Source organism: Pagrus major, chromosome 3, assembly GCF_040436345.1.
Source record: "Pagrus major chromosome 3, Pma_NU_1.0".
Lineage (NCBI taxonomy): Eukaryota > Metazoa > Chordata > Actinopteri > Spariformes > Sparidae > Pagrus > Pagrus major.
In genome coordinates, this window is record NC_133217.1 from 17,083,929 (window position 1) to 17,098,181 (window position 14,253).

The window sequence follows — 14,253 nt, forward strand, 5'->3', positions numbered from 1 at the left end:
GTTTTTCTGAAGGAGGATTTCATGTACTTTCCAAAAAAAAGGAAGAGAGTAACATAAATGGTCTGTTCACAACCAGAAAGAAGACTCATTTGTAAAGTCAAATCTTTGCCGTAGGCCATTTTGTCCCTCTTTGTGGCTCTTCGGCAGGGGTTCAGCATTGGAGATAGCTTTGCAATCAGCCACCACACTGAGCAATCACCAGTGTATCCATAAGGAGGGTTTCCATTTGAAATTATCTGAGCTTCATTTCAAACTAAAATGGTAAAAAAAAAAGTAGTGCTGCTTTTTTTTTTTTCATCCATTTTCTTTGTATTGTCGACTGTGAAAGTCACCACTGAGCCGGCGTAATCAGAGAATTCAGTGAGGGGCATTTTCTGCAGCGTTTTACCTTTTCAACCTTGTTCCAAGAATGAATGAAAAACATTATTACACAAGAAGAATCAAGGAAGTATTTTGAGGATTCACAGTCTTGATCAGTTAAAGTGTGCAATATGAAAAAATAGGCTAAGAGAAGAAAAGAAGCCGCTCTCCTCATCAGACGGGCACTGCATTACCTCTCCAGCCCCTCGTAATGTCCTACTAGATTTCTTCAAATTTATCACGGAGGGTTGGAAGAGTAATGGCGATGTAAGAAAACAAAGTCCACTAGGGACGTGTACTACATCATTCAGATTTAACACCGCCATCTGTTTCGGGGTGCTCGGGAACGGCAACATCAGTGCTTAAGACAAAGCATTTACGGAGATGACAGATGCTCTCGAGAGGCAGGGTCTTTACCTGTGGAAAAGTAGGCCTGGAATCAGATGCCTGATGAAAGAGACACACTTATCTAATAGGTGTTGTGTTTGCCTCTCGTGGTGCATGCCTGCGCCTTTGAAAGATGTGGGGGTGTTTTTTTTTCTTGGCCAGTGAAGTTTGGGGAGACACAAACCAGTGGACGCCTTCTGCTAATGAATGTCAAATCAAAAGCTGACCTATTTAGAAAGTCGAAACACTTTCACACCTATGACAGGGCAATATCTCGAGTGAGAGCTAACCACCCCAGGCACCTCATCTTATGTGTTCATGCTGCCAGCTGTGCACTTCCGACAAGGCAGTGCTGTGATATGGGATCAATGGTGATAAATGTAGACTGAACGAGGCAGTGGAGAGGAACTTCAGGTTTTAGTTCTTTCATCTCATTCCACTCGGCAGCATTTCTTTTTTCATCGCGAAGGAACCTGAAATTTTCTAATGAGACGCAACTTAATGTTTCATCTGCATGACGATACTGTTTTCTATGGAGATACATCTGATATCAAGCTAAATGTTATTTTGATTAAGAATTACAACACAAGCTCCATTAAAGATTTGAAGAAGTGTTTGATGCTAACATTGAGCTAAATACCTGCAGTCGTCTTGTTTCTGGGCGACAATCACAGTTCATTTCTACTTCTACTCCAATGCACCCCAGAGTCAAATGTACATAGATCATACATTTATGTGACAATATTAGCTACTTGTGTATTGATAAATTGGGAAATGTATTCGGAAATTCACAAGCTACCCAGCAGTTTGTAAAGTAATATATCAGATATAAGCAGCTGCAACATTAAAGCCAAGAACACATCAATGCATCAGTAATTATAATCCAATTATGTAATATACAGTATTTATTCTGAAATGGGCCTTTATGCATAATGAGTACTTCTTGCTTTTGGTACTTTTAAGTCTATAAGTCTAAGTCCTGCAGACGAGCTGGCGACACGTCCAGGGGTGTACCCTGGCCTTCGCCCATTGAGAAAACTGGGATTGGCTCCAGTAATCCCCGCATAGTGCAGCAACATCCCCGCGACCCTCACGGAAAAAGCGGTTGATGATGAGAGATGAGCATATACTGTATGCTGTCCGCAGTAAGAGATTACATGTCCTCCCTCTTTTAAAACATATTTTATTCATCAAAACAAGATGCTGTTTTCTTGTTGAGTTGTAATCTGTTTGCTTCATTTACATATTAACGTCACAAAAATGGTCTTTTGTGTATCGTGTCACCTTTTTAAGTACTCTAGAGTTTGAATGTCTGTAAAAGATTAAAAGTTAATTGGTCACTTTATGTTAGCATATTTGTTGTCTACCAAGTTTGTTACAGGATGGCTTGTGGCAATACGAATGAAAAAGTATAATGTAATATATTTGACCTGTGTTAAACATTTTATTGCATCATAGATTCTATATCATATCATAAATTGCTACTAACTACTCACAAAATCTGAAATCCACTTCTTAAATGGCCAAATAAGACAGTCTTTTATCGGGGCCGATATGGGCATTTTTTCACTGATCGGGATCGGCAATTTTGAACGTGGACCCAAGCCCGATTATTTTTACATCAGCTGTCGTCAACGGAGCACAATTTGTGGCAGAATGCAGTCGTGCTCGTAACGTTAGTCTGGAGAACCTGTGGATAAAATGTCTGCAGTGTGGAAATATTTCAAATTAGAAAGCGAAAGCGAAAGCAGTCCAACGGCGACATGTAACATCTGCAATACGACCGTTTTGCGAGCTGGTAACAAAAGAGCTGCATTTAATACTACAAATTTGATACGGCACATAAACAAAAACATGAGTTCACTCAAGCAATACAGGCAAAGGCACCGAAGCAACAAACACTCATGGATACTTTCAAAAGGAAAGAGAAATATCCATGGCCACAAATATTACAGAGAAGGTCATTGAATTCATCACTCTGGATAACCAGCCCACCTCTGTGGAAGGGGGTCAGGGTTTAGTTACTGACTTTGTTTACTTGTTGTTTTTGTTAAAAAAAAAAAAAAAACTAATAAAAACCAATGTTGCAATAGGATATGCAGAATAAGAAAGAGCCATATGAAAGTATTTACTTTGTTTCAACAAAATAAAAAAAGCTATTAAGAACAGCTTGGATGCAGGTGATTTTTTTCTTAATGCAGCTGTATTATCTAAGAAAATATTAGTTAGGGCTAAGTATTGGATCGGGACTCGGTACCAGCAGATACTAAATATTAAATGACTCGGATCGGGATTGGGGTAAAAAAAAACCTGATTGGGACATCCCTAGTCTTTTATGTGTATTAGTATTGTACATTCCTCTGAAAATCTTTATTCTGTATCATTAATAAAGAAAGGTCATTTTCTGCTACAATGGTTAAATTACAGACCTCTACACTGCAGAGTGCTGATAGGTGTTCATGTGCTGCAGCAGATGCTGTGGAACTTTTGACGACACAAAGCAGAATTTTACCGGAATCTTTGACCTTCAGGAGGCATCTTCAGACCCACCGGTCTCTGTAATTGAGAAGAGAAAGTAACTACGGAGAGAAGTTGTGTAGCAATATTGATAAAATGTCACCTCAGGAATTAGAGGCGCCTAACAGCTTTTGTTGCACTCTTCTCCTTTGTGCAAAGAGCAGCTTTCAGCCCGCCAGACTACTATTATTGGTCCCTTCTGCCTTCAGCTACAGACTTTTTGTTTTTTAACAGATTTTTTTTGTGAGATAAACAGGGAAAAATAAATGAAGGGAAAAAATGCTGACAGCCTACAGCATGTAAGCAAGCCTAAATAGTGTTAGCGTTGCTGTGCAGCATCCTGGTTTGTGTTATTTGGATGATTTTTTATTGTTGAATATGACACAGAGCTGCACAGGAAAGCCCAGGATTACCCAATATGTCACATACGTCCCTGTACTGTATGTCTGTAAGCACCTGTGAATTGTGGAAAATTGATTTTCTGACATTCATAAAAAAATGTATGTGTATTTTAAAGGCAATCTCTGTGGAATGCACCTGTCTATTTTAGCATAATGTGAAATCTAATTATTTAGTATCCTGTCAGGTCCTGTCTCGGGGTACACAACATGACGAGCCAAAACATGCATTCAGTTGTTACGTGTCTCTCTGTCTCCCTCTCCTCTGCCTCCCCCTGTCTCTGCCGGCCAATGAGTGGTGTCAAGGATATTGCAGTGACTTGACATCTGTGGCAGATGCATGGTGGCACCTCTGCCGCGAGGGCTGACTGGAAACCTCATGCTCAGAGCAACAGCAGCTGGCCTCGCTTCTTGGAGGGAGACTACATTAGAGCACGGGAAAAGCCTTGTTTGCTTCTGCCGGCTTGGCATTGTTTGTAGTTGAATTATGAGCTGTGTAAAATTTATGCTAAGCCTGACTTAAGGCACAAGCCTCTTCAGGGAGCTGTCTCATGTCTCATTGAGCCTCTATAGTGCTCTTAAAACGAATCCTCCCACTGTCCTCAATTGGTCATGTCGTCTTGTTCATCCTCACTGAGAAATTGTTGCAGAAAACAATATAACAGCCAATCAGTTTGTCATGTTGTAGCTGTTGAGGAGCAGTTGTGGGGAGGCTGCCAAAGTAAGGATCACTTCACACAAAATATAAGACAGCTTTATTTTGCATTCCTGTATTAGTATTTAGCTGTGCAGAACATGTAATCGTTGTGTTTACACAGGTTTTAATGTTTGTTTTTTTGAGATTTCTGCCTCCAACCCGATACAACCGAGGTGAATACAATTTTGTTTATCATCATCACCCAGTAGAGCTTAGATTAAAAAAAATAAAAAATCTGCACAAATCTCAATCTCAGCTAAGTGCAATATTCCGATTGCAGAGGATGAAAAGTTTTTGATGAAGGTAAAATGTGTGGAAGAAACAGCATTATAATGAAGTACAGTAGTGCTGCAGAGATGTCCTGACCTACAAATCTCGTTCTCCGTACATGTTTGTGTAGAACAGACTGTGACAAATGTCACATCATTATGATTTTAGTATTTTTTTCAGTGGAAATTAAATACAGATGCAAAAATGAGCATTCCCACTGATCGTGACTCATACCAAACTCACAATATCTGTTTATATCTGCAGCACTTAAGACAAATTGGCCTCATTACACCAAGTCCGGGTTAAACAAATCCATTAAATCGGGGACAAATCAATGAAATAAGATTTTACCCATTTAAAAAAATTATAATAATAAAATAAATTCAATATGTGGCGAACAATGTTGACATTGTGGTGGGCAGCAAGTAGCTTGACAACAGATATGCTAATGTAATGTAACCAAATTAGCTTTATTATATAGCTAAGCTGTAGCCTTTAGCATGGAGTTACAAGTCCTTCAGCATGATGGTAGCAGGCTCTTACAACTGACACCTTCCATAAGCACGGCAAACAGAGTACAACATATGTGTTGTATAAAAAATCTATTAGTTTGACAACATTCTGTTTTTCCATAGAAACCTGTATTGTGGTACTATTACTAGTACTAATGCTAGTACTTCTCAGGGTAGAATATTTTGGAATATACAAAGAGGAAGAATGGACAAAAAATAAAATGAAGATTAATAGCAACCTGAAAATGTTCATCATTGTGCAGTTTCTTTTTATGAGACGACACTGCTGAGTGAATGGCTGAAGACCTAATAGCAGACAGAATTTGTAGAAATTGATTTCCTGGAGTGCTGCAAACTGTGGTGTAATTTGATAGATGAGTGGAGTGTCTCAACCTCTCAGACCTCACTTTGGCTTTTTAAGATCACACCGCAAAAAGCTACTCCATTACAGTAACTGGAGTCAAATTGTAATCTGTTACTTCCACCGCGGCGTGTCATTGCTGTCACCTCTTTGCCCTCAGCCATCGGGCGGTGTTGATGTGGCGTGTTGGGGTTTGGGTTGGTGCCTTCAGCTCTCTAATCCGGAGAGCAGAGAGGTGCTGCTGTCGCTGACAGACTGACTGACAGGCAGGCGGAGAGGACCCAGCTGTGATGGCTGGTGTCGGCTCAGTGGCAGCCTTATGATGAATTGCCTCTCTTGAATGATAGCGCTGTTACTGAATGATACTGACGCAGGATTGTTCTGTCAGCATCTCACCAGCGACTGCAAATAAAGAAATAAAAAAATAAGCGAGAAATGAACCACTATGCAACTTGCTTCCCCATCTTTTTATTTTTCATTAAAGTTGCCACCTCTCATAGATCTCCATATGCAGTGATATGGAACTGGAAGTTTGCGCAGAAATGCAGTGGAGGAAATTGCCTTGTAGAAGCACAAATGTGGCTGAACTTCAGAGCAATTGAAAGCTCCTCTTGTTTGTTTTTCACTTTTATATCCAGCAGAGTATATCTGAAAAACACTTCCTGTGTGTTTTTCTTTATTTCCCCTGCATACATTATATGTGATTGCGTGGTCATCAATATTACTTTAATGTTATTCAATAATACAGAAATTAAGTATATTTATTTGCTGATAACTGCAATCTCAATTTCCTATTTTCTCATATTTATTTATACTTTCTAATATTCCTCTCGCTGTTCTCTGTGTTTACAGCTCAGATGAGTACTATGAATACGGACACAGCGGGGAATCATATGAATCCTATGGTGAGTTGTCAACCTCTCTTTCCTTCAATATATCTTGTGCCAATTATCAAAATATCAATTTCTAGCTCCTGCAACGCTGGCTTCATCTCAGTTGCCATAGCATCTGGGTAATTGTATGATGTCGCATTCAAAATAACCATGTCTAAAGTGATTTATTCACAATTCTGAGCTTTTATTCCTTCAATCATTTGGCTCATTGGAAGTAAACAACATCACCAAAGGCCGAGAACGACTGAAAAACAAGTCTTTTTTGTGGAGTTACTGTGTTCAATAAAATACTAGAACATGCCCTAAAAAAATGCCCTAAAAACAAGAAAGTTGTATAAGTATTAAAGAGTTTGAAGAAGCCTTGTCTTCACTGATCTTTGAATTTAGGTTCTTGACTGCAAAACCAAAGTAATGCCCCCAAGCACTGATGATTCCCTCACTTCAGAGGAGAGTGTCAAAAGCACGTAGACTTTAACAAGCTGATCACGCAGCTGCAGAATCACTTAAAGATCTACTTTGCTTTTCTTTTACTTCACTAAAAGTGCTGAACATGAAAAAGAAACCGCACTTCAATCAACCCTAAGCAGCTAGTTAGGACGCTCAGATCTTACCTGCAGCACAAGTTCATCCCTGAATACAGAGATCACATGCGCTGTCTTTTAACAAATTGACAAAAATCTTGGTGAAATATGAGTGAATACAGATTATTGTAACATAATAGGTAAAATTCTGACTCTTCTCAGCAGAATATAATGACACATGCCAGGATGTTTATATGAAGATAAGTCAGTAACACTTCATTTTACAGTAGACATCCAACTGCTTAACTGCTGCTGATCATGCCATTTTAACTACTAGTTAACAACTAGTTTCTGTCTAACTTCCGTGCAGCCAGCCACTTAAGAAGGTGAGAAGGTGGTAATTACAAAGTTACAATTTTTGTTTCCAATTACCACAGTAATTACCACTAAATGTAATGAAAATTACCCCCTTACTTGATTTATTAATTATATCCTCCTTTTCTGAGCAGGTAATAAATAGCTGGTAATTTCTTCAATACATTTCCAGGAAACTTCTGCAGGTCAATACATTGAAGTGAATTTTTAACCATTTACATTTCCACCAGCTGTTATAATGTCAGCAGATCAGTCCAACTTTCGAACAATTTTCCTAAATAATTTTTTTTTTCATAGTCAGCCACCATTAATACTAATTACTTGTGAATATGACTTCATAATCCAAAAAGATGAGCAGCATTCCTTAATTGCCTATTGATGCCTAATAATAATATATTCACACTTCTCAAGTTAAATAAGTTAAACTCTTTTTATATTTTGAGACAAAAATACATTAGCAAGACATAAAACGTCCTATAATTTACTGACCTGCAGAAGTTAGACAGAAACTAGATGAAAGTTACACATGACAGCAGAAGTTAAGCAGAGACCAGATGGAAGTCTCCTGGAAATATATTAAAGATATTACTGGCTCTTTATTAACTGCTTGTTAGAAAATTACAGCATATTATTATATCATTTTGAGGTAATTATGTGGTAATTTGGAGTAACTACAAAGACATTTCAAATGTGTTGCTTGGTAATTACCGCCTACTTTCCACGGACCTGTAAATTTATGTGTTGCTGAAAAGTCTTCATCGAGTCTGTCACTCAAATACATGTGTTCACAAAACCTCTAAGCTGTTGTGTGATGGCTTATTTCACCAAAACTAACAACTCACCATTTCACATATTTAGTTGAACAGATACTTTCAATCCAAGCTAATGTTGCTGAGTGTGTTTGTGCCACAGCCACACAGCGACGAGTGGCTCTGCTAACAGCTAGAAGATGTGTACGGCCACTTTCAGTGACTGGTCTCTGGTTTGAAAGGAGCCTTGAATTGCTCCAGTTACCACAACATTCAGACAAAGCTAACACCACTGAGATACTCTTCAACAATACTGTGTCACTGGCTTTTGACAAGATACAGTAAAAGTGGGCCAAGGTCATATTTGCTGCAGAGTGCACTTGATATGATAGTGGAGCTAATATACAGAAGGGTAGAGTTGAGTGTGCGCTTGTGCAGCTGAAGGTGGATCCAGCTCTAATCCTGTACTGTATGTGTGTGAACTGAGTACAAGTAGTTATCTAAAGTAGTGTTTTACCCTTTCATTATTTAAAACCAAATAGGTTCTTCTTATGCAAGTACAAATGTAAGAACTCAGTGTTGATTTGATGTGAGATGGATTAGTTTGTGTATTTGTCTGCTGAGCTCAGCTACAAGCTCCAAATAGAACCCAGCTCTCAGACAAGATTACTTAAATGTGTTATGCTATGTATGTCAACATTTCTTTTTTTACGTTTAAAGTTAGAGACTGACTGCAAACTGATAACATAATTAGTTACTAGAGAGGTCTATGTTGCATGTTTTTAATATGTTCAAACTGGGAGTGTCATGATTCTCGTCTGAACGATTTGTTTTGACTTTCAATTTTAAGGTCGCGATTCGGTTGTTTTCAGCATTGATAGCCACAGTATGCCATTGTTAGACTATCACATCTGGATTTGAAAAGATCAAATAGATGCCCTGACAACTGTCATTGACATTTGTAAATTAATCTTTTAAAAACAAAGAGTTGAAGGTGCTTAGTTCTCCAAATTGTGGGGTCTGAAAAGTTGGTCAGGTTTTTATTAGCTTCAGCTTTCAAAAAAAAAAATATGACCTCAGTTTATTGAAAACCTCCAGATGCAGACGAAATAACATGCTTCATTTTATCCTTGTTTTGCCAAACAAGTACTAAATAACTTCTCCTAACAAAGTCTGTTACTGTCATTGTACTTAAAGTAGGTGTGTCATAATTTCCATTTTGAATTTAAAAAATATGAAAATGAGCTTTGAATTTCAACATTCGGTAATTCTGTCAGTGTTTTTTTTTTTCTGTTTCATGAGCCAGGTGCTTTAGAGGGTCGAGTACACCAAAAGCTTCAAGCAAACTCTTGCACACTGTCTAACTTGCAAAAAATACAACGGGGAGTGGCCGAAAGCCTGCAACCAATCACATTCTGCACATGAAATATACAAAGATAAATAACAAACATTAATTCTCTCAGTGAAAGTAAACATCCCATATATTACAAAAGTCCCTGAAGGTTAAACTGCAATTACAGACAAGAACAATGAAAGATAAATATGAAACTTCATAATAAATACAAGTACATAACTATAAACACTGAAGACTGAACTGAACTGAATTACTCCTGAATACTATACTATACTACGGAAGCCCTAAAGGGCCATGCATTCATACATTTTATTTCCTCCGTTTTCCCGTGATAACGAGTTAATTTCACTTGTTTTCTCGAGATCTCGAGTTATTATCTCGAAATAACAAATGCTGTTTTCCCGAGATAACGGGATCATTTTCTCGAGATCTCGAGATAATGAAACTTTGTTTTCCCGAGATAACGGGATCATTTTCTCGAGATCTCGAGATAACGAAACTTTGTTTTCCCGAGATAACGAGATAATTTTCTCGAGATCTCGAGATAACGAAACTTTGTTTTCCCGAGATAACGGGATCATTTTCTCGAGATCTCGAGATAACGAAACTTTGTTTTCCCGAGATAACGGGATCATTTTCTCGAGATCTCGAGATAACGAAACTTTGTTTTCCCAAGATAACGGGATTATTTTCTCGAGATATGCTCCTGCTCCTCTGACATTGCTAGACTGAATGATGTTTCCTGCAATGATTTAATATACTACACTATCGTTTTGTTTTCTCAAGCTCTCAAAATAATTATATCGTTATCTCGGGAAAACAAAGTTTCGTTATCTCGAGATCTCGAGAAAATGATCCCGTTATCTCGGGAAAACAAAGTTTCGTTATCTCGAGATCTCGAGAAAATGATCCCGTTATCTCGGGAAAACAAAGTTTCGTTATCTCGAGATCTCGAGAAAATGATCCCGTTATCTCGGGAAAACAAAGTTTCGTTATCTCGAGAAAATGATCCCATTATCTCGGGAAAACGGTAGTTGTTATTTCGAGATAATAACTCGAGATCTCGAGAAAACAAAGGAAATTAACTCGTTATCACGGGAAAACGGAGGAAATAAAATGTATGAATGCATGGCCCTTTAGGGCTTCCGTACTATACTATACTATACTATACTATAAAATACTATATTTTAATAGTAAGTATATTTAATAAGAAAATCATATAGTTCATCAGTTGTTTTTTTTTTACTATGCAACCTGCTGATTGTGTCTATTAAATGTAAACATTGATGCTGCACGTTTTTCTGAGTCCTTGTATTTATTAATATGTTTTGTATTTATTTATTGTTGCTGTTTTTCATTGTTCTTGTCTGTTTTGCTGTGTAGCCTTCAGATCTTTAAGCATCCACTTAGTATGAATCTGGTGCACCTTCATGTTTGTTAGGGTGTTTAGCATTTTTGCTTCTCTAGTTTAATGGTATGTTTATTTTCATATTGACAGTTTGTTATTTAACCTTTTTATATTACATGTGTGGAATGTGATTGGTTGCAGGCTTGCGGCCACTCCCTATTGAAGACAGCTTCTCATTCGAAAAAATCTTAACTTAATTAACGATCTTACTTTTGATTTCAATGATCGACATTTCAAGCTCATTTGGATCGTTTTTTATTCAGAATCGAAATCACGACGTGCCTACTTCAAATACAATGACAGTGACAGATTTTGTTATGAGAAGTTGTTTGGTACTTGTTTGGCAAAACAAGGACGAAATGAAGCATATTATTTCTTCTGCATCGGGAGGATTTAATATACTGAAGACCTATGTTCATTCATTTCATGCTTTAGAGATTTGAGTGTGTTTTTTGAAAAGTCAAAGCTAATAAAAAACTTCCCCAACTTTTCTGACCACACAAGTAGAAGAACTAAGCACCTTCAACTCATTAGAGTGCTTCGTGCCTCCACATAAAATAAAAAACGCTGCCGCATGGGTCACACAGCAAAAGGGCGACAGTTCAAAGCAAAACAGATAAACAGGGTTGATGTGCATCCTTGTTCTCGAAAACACAAGGTTACCTTGGTCTATTTCTTCAAAGTGACTGTCAGTGAAAGGGTGACAGGTTTAATTAAGGGGTATTGGCTATGTGCTGCCAACAGAGAGCCTGTACACAGAAAAAAAACAACCCTTTGTGAGCCTCAGCTCTAGGGAAGTCTCAGTGCTGGCTGAAGATCAGACAAAGGGTGCCATCGATACTGGCACTTTCACATTGACAGTTCCAGGGGGTGAACAGGGGCTGATTTGGGCTAATGGTAATTGTGACCTTTTTGCTGGGAGCCACTAAACGGGTCCTTTTCAAGTAGCTATTTGATCCTCTCATTCAATTATCTGAGATGCATCCTTCCAGGTGAAAGTCAAGCTTCTTGGTGTGAGTCTCTGTTTCTACGCTCGGCTCGAAACAGCGCTTTTGTTATGAAATGAGCGGCATCGATAGCAGACATTTGTGCTGCTTTATTTTCATTGAAGGGATGTTTTCACAACATTTGCATAGAGCTGGAGAGACTTTACACGGGTTGTTATAAATGAATGAGTAGCATAACGCCTCTGTAATCACTCCCCATCTGCTTCTTCTCCTCTCTTCTTCAGGTCTGGAAGAGTGGGCAAACAATCGCGGCAAGGCACCGTCAGTACGAACAACCAAGGGAGTGTACAGAGATCAGCCATACTCCAGATATTGAACTGTTTATACAACCCACACCTGAGTCCTCATGGCTGTTTCAACCCAAGTAATGGATTTTTTATGGACGCTCCCACCTTTTTAGAATTGAAAACTAAACCGCAAAATAACACAAATGAAACGGTGATAGTGAGAAGCTGTACGAGTAAAAACTGGTTTTCAAAAATGGCATCCCCCCTGATTATAAAAACATACTGCCGCTGGGTAAAATGTGTAAAGCAATTGAGGTAAATTTCCCCCCCACAGGACAAATCGACTGGACGTTAAGATTAAGACAGACTCCATAGTACATTAAGTTTCTCTCTCAGCTATGTGATTGTGAAGAACGACATTGTATCGAGCTATTTTACTTGGTAACGATTAGTGACTCACTATAAGCCGTCGATACAATGTAGCTACACAGCTGCCAGTGCAACTTAATTTATCACCCTCTATTCTTCAAACCTTGAACTGCGTGGTTGATCACTTAAAAATGTAGTAGCTTAGTCCTAGGAAAGTGCAGTACTGTAGATATTTTTTCTGAGGGGTAATTGGTGAAATTGTGTCCCTTGTAAATGAAACATTTACAATCTGAAAAAAAAAGAGAAAAGTCATACTGTATACACATTGTTTTGTTGTTTCCTCCTTTTTGTAAGATAATAGTTCTTTAGTGTTAAAGGGCTTATAAAAGCATGGTGTGCAACTGTGGATATTGTCAGCTGTTTTATTCTAAAAAAGAAAAGCCTATGTAGTTGTGTTCATGATTCAGGCCCCAAAACATCCACTTTAATACATCTATAAATAGTCGCTCATACTTCCTGTACAGCGAACAACTGGAGCTGCAAAACAGTCCAGGAGCTTTTTAATTTTCTGTGATTTTTTTTTTTAGATGCTCTAAATAAGTAATTTTGATGTCATTCTTTGATTTAATACGAGATACTTTTCTGACTTTGTAGGCATAATAATCATTTTTAAGATGCTAAATCACATGCTGTTGAATTCGTAATCATGTCCATCTAGAGATTTGTTCAACTATATTGATTTTGAGCTTATGTAAGCCCTTTAATATTTTCTTCTTTGTTGATGCTGAATAAACGTTTTGAAAGAAAACACTTGTGTTGGAGAGACTAATTATGGACTCATAAAAAGCCTCATAATTTAAACTAACAAACCAACATGAAAAAAAGCTTGACAAGTTTGGACCATCTGCTTGATGGAAGCCTGCAAAGAGAAAAAACACAATGTATTTTGTCACAACTAAGTAAAAAAACAACATTAAACAACATATGTTTCAGAGTAGAATCCAAAGTGGTAACAGTGGCATTTCCAAAAATAGTTAGAAAGAGTGCAAACAGCAAATGGCTGTTTGTGACCTTGTAAATGACCTCAGTAATCTGATAAGGATGGTTTCCTATTTGTATTTGGATGCCATGTGATGCATTTTGTAGGAAATCTCTCCCGACTGAGATTTGGAGGATTTAGCGATAACGACATCGCCGCTCTTGAAACTCTCTCCTCTCTGTTTGTTCATATAATTCGATGTGAGGCGAACGCTGATCGCGTCAAGCATCATCAGTAAACACACATTAACTCTCTGAGTGTTTACCCTGACAGAAACGGCTCTTAGCGCTGCATCAAAGCCACCTTGACCTCTAGGCCATGTTCGGTTCAGTACCGGTGGGGGGGGTGGGATTGCTCTCTCTTCTTGTTTTGCTCTTTCTGTTCTCCTCCGGTCATGTGACCCTCTCCCAGTCGTTTAAAGAGCCTGCCTTTGCCCCGTCCATTAAAGAGACTCTAAATGACCCCCAGCTGACCTCCGCAGAGAGAGGATGGCAGTAGCAGTTTAAAAAGACCTCCGTCCCACAAGGTAAACAACCTGACCCAGTTTAACCTCTCCCCTAACGTAGTTGAACATAAAACCTCTCTAAACTTAAATGTAATATGTTTTCCTGTCTCTGTTAAGTCCGTAATCTAGCACCAAAGCTGGGAATAATTAGATATATGTAACAAAAAACTGTAATAAGTATGATAAATAGCAGTAATATTTCAGCGAACTGTGTAGTGAAATAACTTTATCCTAAGACTTTGATAAAATATATCCTCTGTTACGATAATTGGACCATAAAATATTCTGTGTCTTGGCATTTGTT

At 38.2% G+C, this 14,253-nt stretch overlaps 1 protein-coding gene across 1 annotated transcript in view; it reads left to right on the forward strand.

The window, feature by feature from the left end:
* khdrbs3 (KH domain containing, RNA binding, signal transduction associated 3) overlaps nucleotides 1-12,708 on the forward strand; it is a 115,682-nt gene extending 102,974 nt beyond the window's left edge. The window contains exons 8-9 of the mRNA XM_073462890.1: nucleotides 6,355-6,407; nucleotides 12,034-12,708. Of these exons, the coding sequence (XP_073318991.1) occupies nucleotides 6,355-6,407; nucleotides 12,034-12,125 (145 nt within the window). The 3' untranslated portion in view covers nucleotides 12,126-12,708. The remainder of the gene's footprint in view (nucleotides 1-6,354; nucleotides 6,408-12,033) is intronic.
* Nucleotides 12,709-14,253: the final 1,545 nt, after the last annotated feature.